Source organism: Acanthopagrus latus, chromosome 15, assembly GCF_904848185.1.
Source record: "Acanthopagrus latus isolate v.2019 chromosome 15, fAcaLat1.1, whole genome shotgun sequence".
NCBI lineage: Eukaryota > Metazoa > Chordata > Actinopteri > Spariformes > Sparidae > Acanthopagrus > Acanthopagrus latus.
Window position 1 is genome coordinate 12154081 of NC_051053.1, and position 20297 is coordinate 12174377.

Sequence of the window (20297 nt, forward strand, 5' to 3'; positions counted from 1 at the left end):
GCTCTGAATCATTATGAGGGACTTTGCACCGTGCGACCTGCAGCCTCGGTTCGCGTGTTGCTCTTTCTGGCTATTTTTTTTTTTTTTTTTTTTCGATCTGCAGTGTAAAAAGGCAAACTGGGCTGCGGCTGAATTGAATCATAATCCTTTTTAAAAAATGCCATGACACATGAACAGTGCATCCAGATGGCCTGTGGTTCAGCTCAGCCACAGGAGGTCTCCACTACACACAAGACTACCAACTTCCTCTGTAGGACCTAGAACAGTTTGGCCGTTTCATGTCATCAGTGTGATCAAGACGCAAGAGACAGACATGAGGCAGAAATATTGAAGACAAAGCACATTTGGGTTACCGTTTTCCTTTAATTCATTTCATCCATCAAAGGATTTACAAAGCCTGCTATTTAAATGCTATAATATTATTTAATTTTTTTTTACCAAAACGATAATACCATTCATGAATACAGCTGCACATTTGTCGACATTTCCGGACTCCAATTATGTGCAGAGTAGCACCCAGAAAGTCAATGAGGAGGCAATATTTCATATCGTAATAGTTCTCTCTGTTATAGATAGAAATAAATCCATGCAATATTAATCTGTAGCCGTTATATTTCTTGGTTCAGATTTGGCACCGTCCTTAGGATGAGGTCAGTGGGAGCACCCTGAGGTCAGTCTCAGGGGTTTTAGATAGGAAAGACAGACAATAACTATCTGGGAAAAAAAAAACAATTTGAGTCCAGTGGTTTGTGTTTGTGACAGTCCAGTGTTCCTAATGCGATGGCTGTTCAAGTACCGAGAGGAAATTTCTTGAATTTTTACAGAAATGCAAAAAGCCTGAACCACCGAAAGGGATCATATTATGTAAACCGACCCTTAATGTTGTTTTTAAAAAATACTCAGATAGTATCAATAATTGCATGATTTATAAATGTTTTCTTCTCCTAAGTATCATACAAGCTTAGTAGCACTACACGTCATGTAGCTGTCAGTGCTGTGCAACAAATATTCAATAATACTACCGATAATAACAATATTAATAACGATCATAACAATTCATCGTAAAAATTAGCAAATGCTATTCAACTACCATGTAAAGGAAATGTTTTCGACAGTGTGCTTTTTCTTCCAAACCAAGAACAAAAACGGAAAGAAAAAAAGAAAAAAGAGGACCGCGAGACGACAGTGTGAAGATCACACTGCTCTCACAGCAATTGGCACTGTAACATATACTGTACACTCTAAAAGACTGACGGTCCCTCGGAAACAGAGGAGGCTGTCGTAAAAGGAGCGGAGAAACATGCAGGCCTCTGGTTTGGCATTAATGTCAAAGACCTTGCCATTCACTCTAGGACAGGCAAAAAAGAATCAGGCTCAGGAAACATGCCCAGAGAACAAACGAGACTGTTAAAGGAAACACAAGGGGGAAGATCTCCTGCAATTTGTAGAAATATTCTAGTCGGGGGGGGGCGGCAGGATTAACGGATAGTGTCTCTGATTTGAAGTGGATGAAATGTATGAGGACTAAATCAAACAGAGCAGCAAAGGTAAAATGCATTAGTGCGGGCCAGGGAAGGAGGTGGCAGATTCATAAATAATTTTTGACTTAAGGGTTGTTTGCACAGTGATAAAACCCTGAAGAACTAATTTCGCTGTCGAAACATTAGCTCTGCACCTTTCAATAAACAGAGAGTCTATTTATTTATTTGCAGCGCAGCCGACGTGCAGCCACCTCCTTTCTTGCACAAGCTGAAATAATTTACTGTGTGAGATAAGGTTCCTGTTTCCGCTCTCTAATCTGAATCCGACTGTACTGCGGTACTAAAAGGAGCCGGCTAATTGTTGGTGACTGTGGAGGCAAATGGAAATAGAAACCAGTAGCAAGGGAAGTGTCAGATTTCAGTGGTGTTTTCAGCAAGTGTTGCTACAAATAGTCAAACTTGTTCACTGAAAGCAATAAAAAATCCAACTGAAATCATGTTGGAGATAATACAAAGATTAATGCGCTTTTATTCAGATAATGTGACGGGAAATAAATATTTTAAAAAGTCGGAGACACACTGGGCATATTTCTGTTTCCTGAGGCATGTTAAGATCTAGCACGATAAAAGAAAAAAAAACATCTCTCATCTCATTAAGCACTGAGCAAGGCTGTTCTCTAATAACAAAGCAATAACAAACCTATTTAACAAGACATGATACGCTCACTGGGTTGCCAGTTTGGTAGCCGACTCCCCCAAAACCTTCAGCCACCGGGACAGAGCTGACCAACAACAGAGTGTCCACCTGGCAAAACTCAACTCAATGCCTATGGCCAGTAGCTTCAGGTGTGGTGAAGACAGAGAAGCCAGGCAACGCCATGCCTGCACCCGTACAGATCTACCGCCAGGTCATCAGAGGATGGTGCAGAAGAACTTCTTCTCCCGGAACGGGTTCTCAGAGGCGGGGACGGGCATAATGAGTGGGTCCTCGCGTATGTGGGCGTCGCAGTACGCCATCAGGTCTGCGGCTGCTTTGGATACCTGAAATATCGAGACAAAGGAAGAGACAAATGTGAGCAGATGTTTTGCTGACTATTACATACTGTTACATAAAACTTCCAAATTATGTTCATATTCAGGTTCATACATTAAAATCTGAATATCAAACCTGAAAATATTGCTTTAATGCTTTTATGTTTAAGAAACACTTCAGATTTCTCATATTGTCTGTTGCTGCAGCACCTCTGTTCACCCTCCATCTGAAAGCTGTGTCTAATCGGTCAGCTTGAACAGGCCTGAGCAGGCACCGCCCTCCATGTTTCAGCATGAGCACTGCTGCTGTTTTTACAACCAAGGCGTTGACCACATTCACACAGCGGCCACTTTGCTCTTACATCAGGGTGCGTAGCTCCATTTTCTAACAGATTTGTTCAAGTTTGAAAGTCGGATAAATGCAGGCAATCTGATGAATAATTTATTTGCTGCCTGATTAATCAACAACTGAGAAGACACTGGATAGGGTAAATCCAGACAGATTTTGAGCTTCCTACCTTGAAAGTATGGCCACTGTGTGAATAAGGTCTATTTCTCTGTGGACTGAGCATTTTGACACTTTCATAGTATTTATAGAGCACTTAAACCTGCTTTATAATAAAAGAGGACATGTACATCTCACCTTTTAAAATATGGGACCTTCTAAATGTGAGTATATGCTTGGACAGCTTGACTGACAGATCTCTTGACCTTAAACACTCTTGAATGATGTTTGAGATGTTTTTAGATCTATCAAAATTTTAAAAAGTAATGCTCCCCTCCAGCCCACCATGCTTTATTTACTACATTTTCAGTTATCTCACCTTCATCAGGGCAGTGTCTGAGGTCATTTCTGTTATTCTGATATATAATGGATGGGACCTAAAAGTTCAAAAACCGCCAGGGACCTTTGCTGCATCTCTCTCTCCCCTTCATATTCTGTCACCGCCTAAAATGCCCCCAGATACATAGTGGATGCTGCAAGTAGTTCGATGAGCTTTTGAGAGGGTTCCCCTTCAAACAGACAAATTCAGAATTACAGGAATTGTGTATTAAGAGGGAGGCATTTTGGATTTCCACTTGGTACATTTAGGATCAAATAAGGACCAGATTATAAGCCACTGTGTAGAGTTCACTGGAGCATGCCTGTTCTGAAAAACAAAACATTTTTCTTGTAGAATAGTTTGAATTTTAGATGAAGGAGTAAAATCCTTAATGGAAGAGAGCAGAGTCCGCTGTGTTCCTACTGCACAAGATTAATAGCCGTGCTAGCGGCTGCGGGGCTGCTAACTGCTGGATGCTAACAAAGGTATGCTAGCATACATGATAATGTTTTCTCATGTTCAGCATTTGAGACCAGCATCTTAGCAAACATTTACTTATTAGCACGTACACACAAAATAAAGCTGAAGCTGATGGCAATGTCATTAGATTTGTAAGTATTTAATCATTAACTAAAGTATCAGACAAATTAAACATTTGGCCTGATAGCGATGCTGCTTGAGGGGTTAAAATTAAGATTGACCGATTTCACCCATTCGTGGGTTCAGATTAATTATTGTTATTTGTAAAGGACAGGAAGTTGTATTGTTCTCTGAGCATTTCTTTATCTTTAAAGAATAATTTAAAAAAAGAAAATAGCTGACAATGACAGTGAAGTTGTTCACCTGATGATGTGCGAGTCACATGGCTGACTGACTGACTGTCTGACTGACAGACAGGAAACAGGAAACAACCTCCCTGATGTCGGCAGGAAAACATTTGTCGAGGTGAATAAAGCATGGAGCACTGGAGAACAGTTGCGTGGCGTGTTTTAATTTTTGATAAACTTGCACTGAGGCTCAGGCTGGTCTCGGCTCCCAGCGTGTTCTCCTTCGCCAAAAAATGTTTCTGCAGACAAACTTGCGGCAGATTAGGTCGGTCCAGAATCTGGGTGAACGTTACCTGCCTCCTTTTGCTTTAAAAATTCATATTGTCTGTGCTTCTGATTCATCAGCGCCCGTGGCGACTGCCCTGATGCCTGTTACCTCAGCCTCGGGCGATACGAAGAGACAGCTCATCCAGATGACTGACAGGTGTTAAGGTGGGACCTTGACCAGCTGAGGGGAACGGAGGATGGGACTAACAACACACTTCCTGCCTCAAGGTGAAAAGCGTACTGTATTCTTCAATGTCACACAGTGACTATAAATTTTACAGTACAGCCTGTGAATGCAGGTTTCCACTCGGGAGCTGAGTGGGAGGTAACGGGGGGGGGAGGCTGCAAGTGGAGAGCAGAGGAGCAGCTGCATCACAGGGACTGTGAGGGCTCAGGGATCTACATGGAGGACAGCGCCATCTGATCTCCTCCCTGCCACTTCACCTCACCCACCGCTGCTCTCACAAGAGAATACAACGCGCAAAATCCATCATCATCCAGAATCCACTGTTACAGTCCGTTTACAGTTTAAATAATACATCTACAGGGTGTCGATCATGATGTGGTGCTGAGATTTCTGTATTGTATAAGGAGCAGTGAGGCCGGAGCTAGTCTATACTCCTCTTATCATCAGCGAATGCAGTGCATTAGTCCATCTCTCAGTTCTTTCTGACGTCTCCATCCGTGTGGCACTCAGCAGCAAGCCCATTAGTTCCTACTGAAATGTACTTCTATTAAAATACTAACAAAAAGCATGTTCGTTCTCTTTCTGCAAAGGCTCAGCAATGTCATAACACAGCTGGGTACTGTAGATTTCAACAAATGCTACTCAAACAGGAGTGACAGTGCATCTGCTGGGGACTATTTTCAGCGGTGGATTATTACACAATAAGTCGATGTGCTAATGCTGTCACAATAAGATGTGCTTTTCAGTTTTTAGTTTTTAGACAACAATGGCGATAGAGAGGAACGACATCAAAAAAATATTGTGATTGTGATAAGAATAATGTAAAGAATATAAAATATCACATGTCAGATTTTTTATTTTTTTATTTACAATCATTTTTATTTATAATAATTTTCAATTATTTGGTTGTTGTTTTTTTTTTAATTATTAAGAGGTTGTTTTTATTTTTATTTTTACCACTGTCTCCATCTTAGTTTAGCGTATTAGCTTGCTAGCATTTATTTATTAGTACTAAATTAGAGGATGTTGTGAACGTCATTTGCTGAAAGCCTAACATGTTCACAATGACAATTCTACTGTTTATTCTAACTAACTGTTCTAACTGTTTATTTTATCTATTTATTTTCTAACATGGGAGGATTTTTTCCTAATCACTGACACCATTTTGGGTTAGCTTGTTAGCTACCAAAGGCTAATTCCCACTGAAGTACAGCAGAGGATAATGGGCAGGTCATTGGCTTTGCAGGCTTTTGGTTAAAAACCCGCAACCAATGACACTTATTCTGATCTAACTGGTTGCTTTTTATTAAGGTCATAATCAGAGAGCTGTTGTGTTCATCGGAGGATCGAGGAGAGCCTTATTAAAAATGATCTGCTCTCTCAGAAGACACACGCACACATTCTTGATGTTAAATTATTTTAGCTGCATATTTATTTCAAAGTTCCTCTTCAATTTGACCTAATTTGGGCGCTAATCGGAGCATCCAAGCCTTCACAAAGTGGGGACATTAACAAAGCCTTTCTGTTGCAATGCAAGTAAACAGCTTAATTATTCTCATAATGAAAGCAAATGCAATAATTATATTATCATGTAACTGCAGCACAGGGTTTCTGCAGAGAAGGAGAGCCCCACAGGACAAACCGTGGTATTGCACAGCGTGTGTCATTAGACCCAGACTGACTGTAATTACACTGCAGCCCCATGATGGAAGGAGAGTCCTTCTAATTAGCACAGATCACATTCCTTTGGCTGATTGAGCAATTAATGAGAATGCGGTGATCCCTCAATCAGCAGCACAGAGACTGCTCTCGTCACTGATACACACCCTCCCTCATCAGATCCCTTAATTAAATTTAAGGGATCGGCAGTCGTCTGTTTTCTCCTCGTTCTCTGTACTTTTCGCCGCTTTACCATTTAGCGTCTGCGTTTTACTCCAGCGGCTCGTTAATAAAGAATTACTTGGATCTTCACGTCTGATGTGCCAAGTGGTTATCAAAGCACAAACAGCTGCCTGCCTGTCAATCATCCCACAACTTCTGAGAAAATAACACAGATGTGTCGCTGACACTAAAGCTGTTAAGTGATTTTTCCAAGATCGACACACCGACTCAGCCATCTGAGAGCTTATTTTTCAAAAAAATCTTATATAAATACCTCAAATATATAACATCTACCGCCCATGGCTCAGTGCTGCTGCCTTAATCAGTGTAAACGCTTTTCATCCTCGCTGCATTCATTAAGTGTTTCTTTAGCATTATTGCTGCTAATAATTTGTTCAGAAATGCGAGCGCTGACACAAAGAGTCAAATTGTGCCTCTTGCCAAACATTGCATACAAATGTCATCATAGCTGGCTGAAAAACATAACTCTGCTAATGTTCCGCGTTATCTAACTTACAGAAGAATAAATGTTTTTTTAAGAGAAGATTTGACCTTTAAAAAAACTCACTGAATAATCATAAATGTGCCTGGCGTGTGTTCCTCCTGTGCTAAAAGGTTTTCACATGAGAGCGAAGATGCAGCGGAGCGGAGTCAATTATTCAGAAATCTTACATTTGTGTCAGGCCCACTACGGAGCTGAGTGGAAGCCTCTCAGATATAGATCAGATGCGACATTTAAGATTCATTTACATTCAAGTCCCTTTTCCCTAAAAATGCTAAGGTGACAATAAAGCTGACATGTCAGATCTATTCAGACAGTGTGTGAGCGAAATACTTCACAGCTTAAAGGGATATTCCGGTGTAAATTGAATCCATGGTCTAACCAGACGAGTCGATTACCGAGTGCAGTAGAGTTCCGCAGTCTCCTCCAAATACCTAAAGTGACTGACCTTGCTCAATCCTGATTTTTCCCTGTCCGCTCTCGATAATAACTGTTATAAACTGGTAGGCAAGACACATATGAACTTTGATTGCATTTCCATGGAGTAATAATCATACATTGTCATCCTTGAGCAGCGGAACTCTACTGCACTCGGTAATCGACTCATCAGGGCTTCCCCACTACGAAACTATGAATGAACACATGGAATTATGTAGTAAACAAAAAGTGTGAAATAACTCTAAATATGTTTCATATTTTAGATTCCTCAAAGCAGCCACCCTTTGCTTTGCTGACAGTGCTGCAAACCCTTAGCCTTCTCTCAATGAGCTTCATGAGTTGTCACCTGAAGTGGTTTTCACTTCACAGGTGTGCCTTGTCAGGATTCATCTGTGGAATTTCTTACCTTCTTAATAGGGTTGGGACAATCACTTGTGTTGTGCAGAAGTCTGGTTGGTACACAGCTGACAGCCCTATTTGACAACAGTTCGAATTCATATTATGGCAAGAACCAATCAGCAAAGTAAAGAGAAACAACAGTCCATCATTACTTTAAGAACTGAAGGTCAGTCAGTCCAGAAAATTGCAAAAACTTTGAATGTGTCGACCAGGTACAGTCGCAAAAACCATCAAGCGCTACAACAAAACTGGCTCACATGAGGGCCGCCCCAGGAAAGGATGACACCCCTGTCACCTCTGCTGCTGAGGAGAAGTTCATCCAAGTCACCAGCCTCAGAAATCACAGCACCTCAGATTAGAGCCCAGATGAATGCCACGCAGAGTTCTAGTTGCAGACACATCTCTACTGTTCAGAGGAGACTGCACGAATCAGGCTTTTATGGTCAAATGACTGCTAAAAAATCACTACTGAGGAAAAGCAACAAGCAGAACTATCTGTTTGGGCCAAGAAACACAAGGAATGGACATTAGACCAGTGGAAATCTGTGCTTTGGTCTGATGAGTCCAAATTTGAGATCTTTGTGGTTTGTGTTTAGTTGGACCATCATTTATTTTTCAACAGGACAATGACCCCAAACACACCTCCGGGCTGTGTAAGGGCTATTTGACCGAGAAGGAGAGTGATGGAGTCCACAGTCACCTGACCTAAACCCAAACGAGATGCACTCTGGAGCACGTCAGGTTCACGTTCCTAGTCGCACGGTCACACCAAGACAAGAAACTCCTTAGTCGGTATCATTACAGGAAAAAATCAAACTCCACAATATCAACTTACAGTATCCAGTGTTTAAGTGTAATAGCTTAAATAGCCCCTGCAGACTTGGTTTGTCAACACTTTTGTAGTTCTTTTCACCACCTCTGACTCTGGATTACATCGAGGAGGCTGACGTGGAGCAGTTCTTCCCACGCAGCTGCTATGTGGTGACACCACATGAACTTGGTACACGTCCTCGTCTATCAAATCGCAAATTGAGAGAGGGCCCTTGTTACTTCCTGCAGGCTCTGTCTAAAAAAGCAGGAAGATAGTGTCGCCTGAGAGAAGACCTCCAGGTCAGGTCTGATGGCCTGAAACTACTTTACAGATTGAATCTTTACCGCTGCTTTTAACATTTCTATTAAACCCTTATAAAAGAAATACAACTGAAGGCACAGAGGCTTCAAAGACTACATTTGAAATGTAATGTCAGTTTACTGCTCTGTACTAAGAAAATGGGATTCAATCTTTTTACTGTTTTTAGGAAATACTTTATGTTTTATATGTGTTTCCTGTCTATGGTAACTTATGGTTTTCACTCTTCTCTCTACTGGCTTCAGCAAGAGTTTGATGTAGCAACCAGCTCCGCTGGAAGTAGAGCCGTCCGACTGTTGCTCTGATTGGTTGAAGTTAGCCCGTGATGGATGCTGAGGGACAGATGGTTCGTCCAATTACCTGTCAAGTAGGTTTTTTTTTTCTGCCTGCCCTTTACCAAACCGTTTCTACGGACAGCCTCCCAGATGGTTCTGTGTTACGAACCATCTGGCACGTCAAATTATTGTTTGATGGACTTGCCTAAAAGGTCCACGTGGGTCGGTAACTTGCTGAGTTTGCAGTCTCACACTCCGAAATGGCTCAAACTCAAAAATCGTCTCGTAGATCCACAACTCGGATGGTGAGATGGGGGATCTGTGCGGTCGTTACCAGCTTTATGTGGGCAGCGACAGTTCAATTCTTGATTGCTATGATTATTCATGATTGAGAGTTTGACAAACACAGCTCTTCTCGTGTTAGAAAAATATGGAGTGACTGATGAGAAGTTGTGCCAAATAACCCATCTTGTGAGTTAAATCAGGGCTCTTTGTGATACATCTTCCAGACCCTGACAACAAGTTGAGGGTAATCACTTTGTTTTTTAAGAAGGGGAGTTTTTCTTGTAAGCAGCCTTTGTTGTGCTGAGTAGGGATGATGGTGTATGGCAGGCTTCCAGGCCCGGCTATAATGCTGAGCGAACAGCCTCGGGGCTGTGGGGCAATCATTCCCCAAGCACACGAGGAGCATACCGAATGAGATGATGACACGGCCTTTTAAGTTGCACAAGAAGTCGTTCATGAACGCTGCTGCGTGGAGTCGTCCCTTCACCCTACAGAACAATATTAATGTTAAGCTGTCTTTTGCTTTTCTTTTTTTGTGTTGGGTGGGCGGAGTAACTTCATGCAGTTAAAAAAATGACTTCTGGCAATGAATGCGTGATGATTCTTTCTTATGAACGGAAGTATTACAGAAATCTCTATGTACAGAAACAGTGTTATGACATGCTGAACCATGGTTACCGATCAAAGATAAACATTGCAGGTCTAACAATATTCAACCAGATGCTGTTTGATAAGCACACGTACTTTATAATGCCTGCTTCACAATAAGAAGCATGGAACACAGAAGTCAGCACAAGCCAATTTAAATATGCTGCAATGGGGAATTTGAACCCGACACCTTTAAGCTCACAAGCCTGCTGCACACAAAGTGCTAACCAAGGACAATCTTTACGATCACACTCAGAATATACGATCCAGACTGGTCGAAAAAACTCATGTCAGAAGTTGTCGACATCCACCGCGGCCCTCCATCCCCCTGGGTTCATCCCTCACAGTCACCATGTCGCTGCCACCTGCTGTGCTCAGTAGATGCACTCTGACAGAGAGGTGGGGACACCGGGACTCTCAAGGTGAACTGAGGCGTCATGTGACGCCTGTCAGAACAAGTTGCACAAGGCTAAACTGAGAAAACCTTAATTTAGTTGTCATCTTGCAGGGGGCTGTTGGAATGAATAAGGCTGTTATAGGCTATATATATATATATATATATATATATATATATATATGGAAACATGTTGTTCAAAGTTGTCTGTGGCTCCAGAGGGAGCTGCGTGAAGTGATGCTACTGGTCTCCAGACAAATAGTTTGTAAATGAAAATCATCATCATCATCTCCTCTCTGACCAGCAACTCAAGGCTACGTTAGCTGCTACGAGCATAACACACATTCTTCAGTGGAGGATAAGGTTATTCTTCATCATTTTACAATATGTCTGATGAAAAATGTTGGTATTCCCACCTGCCTTGTCTTTTTCATGCCTTTGCATTTCCTGCATTACATAATTGTTAGATTCAGTGACCCTAAAAACTGTAATAACTATATAGTCCACTATAAAGTGGGAAGTTAATGATTTTAGACACAAGTTGAGTTGCATTGTGGGTAATGTAAGCACCATGTTTTGACCAGGAAAACAAGTGCATAGAACAAAAAAGCCCCAGGAATAAGTCTTAAAACATCAATACATGTTTTTGAATGGGTTTTCAGTAAGGTGCCTTGAATAAGTTCTGTGGCTGAAAGTGATGTTTAGTTTTACAACATAAAATCCGTCAGTAAATACCCACAGTTGAATTCTAAGTGCTTTATCATAGGCAACTAGCCGTTTCACCCCTCATCCAAGAGGCTTCTTCAGTTCTAACTAACTGGAGGGGAGTTACAGGCTTTTAATCCCTGTGTGGGAGTGTCCTTACAGAGTCGTTAAGGCCACTTGTGGGTCACGAAACTGAAGCGCGTCCAGCTGCCTACGATCCAGCACTTGGAAATACCACGAACCTTCATCAACACATGTGAGTGTCAATCCCTTTCAACTGTGTCTTCAAACAAAGCTGTTGCTAACAAGTGGCTAAATGAGGTTAGCAAGGGCACGAAAGCATCATCACGTCGACACTCATCCACTCGCTCACTTAGTTAGACTTTCAACACTCTCGACAGTTCTTAGATCAATCATTTCACAGTTATGGGTGTATGGTATAGTGCAGTTAACAGCTCACTGGTGGCACAGCGAAGTCACGCAAGGGAACCGCAGCGATGCCAGCTTCCAGGTTAACCTACAAAACCAGGTTATCTCTGCTGCTGCCGCATCCATTTCTGTCCTTCAGAAACTCTCCATCGTGAGTCCGATCTTGCTCTGACTGCATTCTTGTCCGTGAAGAACAGATACAGGGTGATGGTTTACTGCTACAGTATCAGTCCATCTGATTTATGGGTAAATGCATTCATAGAGAACTGAGATGACAAATAGCCGACACAGAACTCAGCAAAAGGAGCGTAAAGTCGATACACTGTCTGCTTCAGCATCTAAAATACACTCATTAACTTTCTGGTGACGAGTACAAAAGAACTGTATCATTCTCACATGTCTGACTTATGTAAATATGAATGCTAGATCCATCAGCTGGCTAATTTATCTTAGCATGAAGACTGTATAAACGAGGACAAAGGGCGAGCCTGTCCGAGGATGAAGGTAACAAGCTGAAGCTTCCAGCACCTCTGAAGATCACTTATCATCATATGTCATAACGTGGTCATTGCTGAGGCTAGCTGTTTCCCCCTGTTTACAGTCTTTATGCTAAGCTAAGCTAGCTGGGTGTGGCCTGTAGCTGCACATTTCACCGTATTCATGAGGTTGGCATCGATCTTATATCCAACTCTCGGTGAGAATAAGAAATATTCCCTCTAATTCAGCATTTGGAGGTTTCAAATGTCAAGATGGCCGCACATGACATTCGTCACAGAGGAGGCGACAGCAGTCCGTGTCTTAAAACTGTCCCAGCCCCTCTGACACTTTCACATTTGTTCTTACTGAAGAGTCTTAAGAAAAACACGATGATATTAATTTTTAAAGAATTCCCTGTCATTCCCCAAAACAGCGGGGTACTGTAGCTTTTATCAAACATTACTGTAGAGGGGCTAATTTGAGGATGTATGCACATTTGGTGAATGAGTGAGTATTTACAGCAGCAGGAAGGTGTATGTGAGATTTAATCAAACGTAACAACGTTCCATGGCAGCCATTTTAAACAGTGTGATTCGTTTAAAGGCGCAAAATTTACAGCTGATAATAAACATGTGTTTTGTTTTGTTTTTATCTTGTAGTTGCATGAAATGGCAGAATGCAGTTGAAGTTTCCAACAGTTTTGTTTGGTGCCTATTTCTTTTTGTTTGTTTGTTTGTTTTTTCAGAATAAAGTACACAGTAAGGCAGGTTGGTCAAACAGAAACACGTGTAAATATTTGCTCTCCGACACAGGTAGAGGATAAAAGTGCTGTACCTTTATCCTATCCATGCAGGCCTCCATCTTCAGCTGCTCCACAGCTTTCCTGGCTTGGGAGATGCTGGCCGTGCTGTTGTTGGCAATACCGTCCTTCATGGTGCTCCTGTGACGCAGGCACAGAAGAGGGGGGGGACACATAGAGTCAATGAGCATCACATTAAATCCACAAAGCAGCGTCCTCCTCCCCCCCCGGCGGTGTCGCTAACGTCCCCCCTCCCTCCCCGGAGCAGCCATTCTCTACCACAACCTTTTTATTTAAAGGACCCATTTTGTCTGGGGGAATGTGTTTTACAGCAGCCATGCTCCATTTTATCTGAAGAAAGAGCCCAAAAGGCATCAGCTGGACAGCAGGTTGTCCTTTTTTTCAGCCAGTGCTCATGCATGATTATTTATTTATTTATTTATTTTTGTCTTTTTACCTTTCCGGGTTTTTTTTTTTTTTGTTCGCAGAGGGCCGAGGGAAAAGTCACAAAAGGCGGGGAGCATTAAAACACGAGCACATCTCTTTGGAGCTGCATGGCTCGAGGGCACTTCGGCAGGCATTTGTGGCAGTGGTGGTGAGGGTTTACGTCGGGTCATTATCAGGTCATGAACCCCCTCAGAGGGGAATCAAACATGCAACTTTCCTTCGCCTACTCATCAGTCCCCTTCTTCTTCTTCTTTTTCTCCTCAACTTTCTCCACAGCATCCATGAATCTGCAGCTTTACATGCAGCCTCTTGACTACACCCTGCCCCCCCCATTGACTCCCTCTGCTCCTCAAACGTCCCAGTTTGGCAGATCTGAGACACCTGACCACAGATGTGTTGTTATAAATGAGGGCTGCATGAAAAAATAAATTAAAACAAAAAACAAAAAACAAAAAACACACATATGAAGGTGGGGTGCTGTTGAATCAATTCACAATAACTGACCCCCCCCCCCCCTTCCTCCTTTGCATCGATTTGTTTATTTATTTCATTCATCATCGCATCAAGCCCTGAATTGAGCCCCACAGCTGGCCGTGTTTGAAAGCAGATGTATTTGATGCACACGCCGGCTTCACAGGTCCAATCCCACCCTTCGCGGCTCTAAAGCCAATTTATATCACACCCTCGTAGTGAAGCTATCAGGCCTGTTTTTTCCTCCTCTCCCCCACCACCACCACCACACATGTAGGTTTCCCTTCGATTCGTGCATCCTGAAGCCCACACGGCTGTATGTGTCTCTCTCACTGTGTCCACAGCGTCTCACCACGAATGTACCGATACTAATTGTTGATGCAGATCTGTCAAACACGGGCGACTCTTTATTTCTAAAAAAAAAAAAAAAAAAAAAGGGGTGGGGGGGATTAAGATGTGTGGACACACACACGGTTTGAGCTGCGGCCCTGGTTCAGAGCAGGAAACAGCAAAACCACACCACTGGGATAAAAAACAACAAAAAACAAACAAAACAAATGATCCTGCATGAAGGAATTAGAATGAAAATATCTCCTGATGCCTCGCTGCATTGCTCGGCTAGGAGCAGATTAATGTAGGCTACAGCCGCCGACCTACCTGAAAATGTGCCAGTGGTTTTTCCAATTTGGAGAATTCCGGGTTGACTCCACCCAACACACACACACATACGCACACACACACACACCACGCGCGCGCGCACACACACACACAAGAAAACGCGGATCTGTCAAATATCAAATGATAAGAGGAAATCCCGGGCTCGCTTCGCTCTGGACTGAACCCGAAAGGAGGTTAAAATCCCGGCGTTTTGATTTCGCCTCGGCGGCTCGCTCAGTGTGAGTCGTGCGTATTCCGTGTAGGAGATGAGGATCCGAGCGGTGAGGTCTTGGTGAGCACCACGGCTGGACTTGGAGAGATGTTACGCATGCAGCAGGGGGGGAAACCTCTGTATGACGATCAGATGCAGGCTGTGGGGCAGGGAGCACTCGATCAGCGGACGAGGGAGCTGCAGCAGCAAACAATCCCGCGATGCGTTCCCGCTGTACGGACCGGCCCTAAACGCACCGAGGCAGCAGCCCTATTAGTCAAATTAGCATCTGCTGATTCTCTAATTTGCTGTATTGCTGCAGGAGGCACCTGAGATCTGCAGGCTTCCCCATTTCATTTTTACATCAGCTTTGACATCACCGGGTCCCCCAACCCCCCCCACCCCACCCCACATCCCATAGTAACTGATGGGCCTCATCCATAACAGTAAACTTTGGGTGTTAATTTGCATCCAGGTGAAACATTTGAATCGCTCCTTTTTTTGTAGAATAATCATATTTTATCCCGTGTTCGTTTCTCTGATCTACATTAACTTATGCAGCATCACCTTGGTTTTTCTTCTTGCCCCTGAACGCACCTTTTCTCCCACACAATAAGAAAAAGGACACAAAAGACAAGAAAGTTGTAATATTTCTTCAAATATTTATATATATTTATATATTTATAATATACCCATCACTTGGTTTGTCCATACATACACACACTCACATATATACAAACAAAAAGAAAACATTAAAGATGACCTGTGAGAACTGCATCAGCCCGCAGAAAGGTCAGTGAAATGACACAATTTCAGTAACCTAAGACGATGATATTAAATTATGCATAGCTTAAGTTATCAACAGAAAAACAATATTTCCGTATGTGTAAGAAAAGCACAAAAAACATCACTCATTAGCAAATCTTCTCGAACAAAAAAAAACAAACAAAAAAAAACAAGACGGAAAAAAACTAAACATTCGCACAATATCATGTGGATGTCCCGGAGGGAAGAGAAAGGTTGTGGTTCTCATACACTTTTATAAGTTTCAAAGAGGAAACACATGCAGGCAGTAAACAGTAACATCATGTCTTATACAGGCTTGATGCAGGGCACACTGAGAGTCCAGGGGGGCTGAGAGGGAACAAACCATAATCAAGATAACGCAAAAGGAATGACGTCACGATGTAAGAAGAAATATTCCCTTTCTCGTAAACAAGTGGCGAAATGTAAGACATCAGTTTTTCATCACAGAAGGCAGAACAATGTTTTTTGTTTTTTTTCACAGCTGTGTTAAAACAGGTCTCCTGGTTTCTTCCCCACATGAAGACAAATGTCTGATATTGCTTCCTGGATTCGATTTTATTACTGGAATTAAAGCAAAGCTCAGTTCATGGTAAAACCACAGATCGTTGGCTCTCTGATAAAAGATAAAAAAGTGTTTTGACCACCGTTTCACACGAAAACAACTGAAGAACAAAGTGCTGTAAGTTAAGTGGGAATGTAGAGAATAGCTGCATGGATCCATGAGCAGGGAAAGGAAAGAAACAGCTCGACTGTTTCGCAGACTTATTGGTGTAGTGTTTAAGAAATCTACTCGGTCTGCTGGACTCGATGCTCTTCACCACACCCTCCCACCTACGACGTCCGTTTTGTGATGCTGCACAGGTACCGAGCATGACTTGTAGATCAGCAGGGATGAGAGATTGCTCTCTGCTTCTTCTCCGGCGTCTAATCCCGTTGGTTAATTGCATCCTCAGAATTTCATCAAACTACATCATGTCCTGAAAAGCTTTTAGTGCATTTGAGTGACAGAGAGTAAAACACAAGAGGAGGAAAAAGAAGGAACAATAAGCCTCGACGGTGTTCCTAATAAATAAATGAATATCAACATTTCTCAGTACAAAAGGCTCAACCCAGGGCAGGCCTTCAGAAACCATCATGACAGTGAATGTCACATCCACATACACACAGTCAAGGTCAGAGTCATTCTAGCATGCAGAAGTAGGACAGAACAACAGGCAACACAAGGAACAATTCATCATCTCAACGTCCCCCCGTCCCTCCACCGAGCTCAGATACAAAGTGATTCAGGGCCGCGACACTCGCGTTCAGACTTGAGCGAAGCAGACAGCCCAGCAGAGCGGCGTCTCACTCCCACAGAGCGGGACATCTCCTGGTGACAGACGCGAGGAGGGGCTCACTCCCTACCAGCTAGCTGCAGCGTCAGCAGGGGCACACTCGCTGAGCTCCGGCAGCAATCTGTCAGACGTCGTGCTGCGGGGGATCCCGAGTGCCGCGCCAAGGTGAGAGACGGGGATCTTCACACTTCGGGTCTGGCTCGGTTTGGCCAGACGATAGCAGCTTACCAGGAAATGGCGAAATCAACATCAGGCAGGGGAATCTTAGCAGAACGAAAAACTCCAGACAGCAAGAAACCAAAAAAAATAAAAAATAAAAAAAAATAACAGACTTACCAAACGCACTCTCAGAAACTAATTTTTGTATAAAGTGTCTGTTGCAGCATCGGCCAAATATTCATCCATTCCCCCCCCAACATTCCACTTTGTATGTTTATAAATATATATTTATGTACATATAATACTATATTCATAACTTCTTGATGCTGGGAGTGGCTGTGGTAGCACTCGCTCAGCTGGGGATGGTATTAGTTAAAAGTCAGGGAGGGCTCAGGGAGTTTGAGGCCATGCTGACACTTCCTCCTCCCCGTCAGCATAGGGAGGGAGAGGAAGAGGAGGAAGAGGAGGAGGAGGAGGAGGAGGAGGAGAGGGGGGTCGGGGCTCCTCTTGCTGAGAACTGGACAGTCGTAAACACTAGACGCACCATCAGCCTGCGGCGTAGCTGCTCAGGAAGGAGTAAAACATGGGCAGCTTCATGCGCTGCTGGTCCCGCCGGCACCACGCCATCACCGTGCCCTCGCTGTTGGCCGTGTAGAGGTGGTGGCCGTCACATGAGTAGGTCAGGCTGAGACACAGCAGAGAAGCCATTAACATCAGTATTCTAGATCACATAAAGGCAAAGAATAGCATGGTGCCGGTGATGATAAGATACCTGATGATGGGTTTGCTTGACTTGGAAAAGGTGATCTCTCTCACCGGCTTTAAATCCCAAGTGCTCCACAATCTGAACATAATAAAACTAATTAGTGCGAAATATTTTTGAGGGGAAAAGAATCACACACACAAAAACAGCTCACCTGACGACGCCGTTCTCCAGCCCGCCGGCGATCACGTTGACAGACACGCCCTCCGGCTGGTTGGAGAAGGCCACCGAGCAGATGATCTCTCTGCAGTGGACGTGGCCGATTAGATCACCATTTACCGTCCACAGGCGCAGGTCGCTGCCTCCGCCCACTGAGGTGAGAAAAAAAAAACACATGTCATAACTCATTCTGGAGAAGTGATGTAGTCCGAGATGACACGGAACAAAAGGGGCATTCACCTGAGTCACAGACTGTCGCGATGTCGCCTGTGGTCTCGCTGGCAGACACCGCCGTCACCGGGCTTTTGTGGCCTGTGAGGCTTTGGACATAACAGAGCCTGAAGGGATGCAGTGCAGTTTAGATTAGAAACGATAGGATTAAAGCATGTTCTTGTTTTCTTTCTTTCTTTTTTTTATCTCACACACACTGACCTGTTGAGGTCCCAGAGGATGCAGGTGCCATCTTTACTGACACTGATGAGGATGCTGTAGGGTTTGCACACAAACAGGCTGGTGACCTCCCCCGTGTGTCCGTACAGGTGAACCTGAGATTCCACCTCCATCTCTGACGGCTATTGGAGGACATAGCAGAGGACACACAGGTCTGAATAGCTGCATGTGACTTTTGTTCGCTATTGCCATTTCCTAAAAAAAACCTCCATTAATCAAACTCCAACATGATTTTCAGAACAGCTCAAATCGATTGCTACTTTAACACCCTTCAGAGACGGAGAAAACAGGAAATCTAGATGCCGATTGGTCGGGATGAAAGTCTGAAAGCCTCTCTGATGTCTGAACTCCCGGACCTCTAATCCCACTTGTAGGCTCTGTGGAAATGTGTTTCAAGGGCAACTGTGATGTGACTAATGAAGCCGAGCGTTCAAGCACGGCCCAAAGAGGAGTGCGGGAGGGAGGGACAGCGGGGGCGGGGTAATGGGAGGTGGGTGGGTGGATTGGGTGTTGGATGTGGAGGCGGAAGGTTAGAGGGGGGCGTCGCCATGGAAACCCACCGTGGTGCTGGTGAAACGGTTGCTGTAGGCGGTGATGACTCCACACTTGCTGCCGGTGAATAGCTGGCAGCCATCGGGCACCCAAGCGCAGCTGGTCACCTGGAAGAGAGAAGGACAGACGGTTGGATGGAGAAAAAAAAAAACGGTTGGACATCCAGCATAATCCAAGTCACCGGAATCCCGGGATCCTACATTAAAGGTGCAATCTCCAATCACTGGCCACCTGTTGAATTCAAACTAATAAAAATAAGGAGCAGCATCACCACCAGAATAACTGCCTTTAACTGTAGCTGCTGTTAGCTAGTTAACTCAGTTAGCCGTGTAGCAAGTGGTCCAGACTGGGAGCGCGGGGACTGGCTTTGTGTTGGTGTTTACACTGCTAGCTTGCTGGTTATCATGCTAACTCCCCTGCAACACAATAAATAGTCATCATAAAGTCAAAACGGTCATATCTTCACATTCTGTTGATGATTTAAGTTCAGTTTTTTTACATATTGCCCCTTTAATCTGAAGATATTATTTACAGCCCTGACATGCAGATGAGCTCCTGGACCCACTACATATCGGGGTCATGTTGCTTTTGGGACTTGGATTACCCGAGATGAACTGTAACTGTTATTTGGGGCTTGTGTTTGTATATTTTAAAACAAGCCCCGATCTACGTCCCTTGTTAAGGAGATTGCTTCTGACAACGCGGTTCTGCTGTGAAGCTCCAGAAATGTTTAGTAAACAATGACACTTCAACCAACGTTGCTTCAGAATGAGGATGAGTTGGTAATGACATAATCTGCACATTTGGTTTAACTTTTCCTTTAACTTATTTTTACCTGGTGCAGCTGCGAACACTGAATAAAGTTGATAGGCGGTTCACTCTGCTTGCTCTTCAGCCTCAAAATGTTGTCCGCGTAGCCCCAGCTCAAGATGGCCGACCACTGGATGTCCGTGCTGTGCATGCTGCGGACACCTAAGGAGCAGAGAGCATAAAGTTAATGAAGTCAGCAGGACACTGTAGAAAACCCAGGCTGACTTGAGAGTGACTTCCTACCCTGCTCTTTGCTGTAAATCATCATGAGGCAGAACATGCGGGACAGCCCGCAGATGGCCCTCGTTGGCAGAGCCAGCAGGGATCCGAACCTCTCCCCATGTGGCTGGCTGAAACACACCACCGGGTCTGGAGCAGAAGGCGAGCCCACGTACTCGCCCCACTTCAGACCTTTGATCCAGGGGAGTGGGCTCTGTGGGGGAGGAAGAGGACATCGCCAGGTGAGCAGCAGATCATTTCATGGACGATGTGTTAAGT

General features: G+C 43.8%; 2 protein-coding genes across 4 annotated transcripts in view; both read right to left on the reverse strand.

Annotated features, from left to right (window-relative positions):
- Positions 1 to 343: 343 nt before the first annotated feature.
- Positions 344 to 15071, reverse strand: LOC119034185 (guanine nucleotide-binding protein G(I)/G(S)/G(O) subunit gamma-4). The gene is made up of 3 exons (XM_037124976.1): positions 14555 to 15071; positions 13015 to 13120; positions 344 to 2522 (listed from the first exon to the last, which is right to left on the reverse strand). Exons 2-3 carry the CDS (start codon positions 13111 to 13113, stop codon positions 2394 to 2396), a joined length of 228 nt encoding a protein of 75 aa, XP_036980871.1. The 5' UTR covers positions 13114 to 13120; positions 14555 to 15071; the 3' UTR covers positions 344 to 2393.
- Positions 15072 to 17611: 2540 nt separating this feature from the next.
- Positions 17612 to 20297, reverse strand: part of lyst (lysosomal trafficking regulator) — a 63589-nt gene continuing 60903 nt past the window's right edge. For all 3 annotated transcript variants that reach the window (XM_037123457.1, XM_037123456.1, XM_037123455.1), the window contains exons 48-55: positions 20043 to 20232; positions 19825 to 19961; positions 18998 to 19096; positions 18420 to 18559; positions 18228 to 18325; positions 17983 to 18139; positions 17838 to 17909; positions 17612 to 17750 (exon numbers count right to left, since the gene is read on the reverse strand). In XM_037123457.1, the coding sequence (XP_036979352.1) occupies positions 17612 to 17750; positions 17838 to 17909; positions 17983 to 18139; positions 18228 to 18325; positions 18420 to 18559; positions 18998 to 19096; positions 19825 to 19961; positions 20043 to 20232 (1032 nt within the window). The remainder of the gene's footprint in view (positions 17751 to 17837; positions 17910 to 17982; positions 18140 to 18227; positions 18326 to 18419; positions 18560 to 18997; positions 19097 to 19824; positions 19962 to 20042; positions 20233 to 20297) is intronic.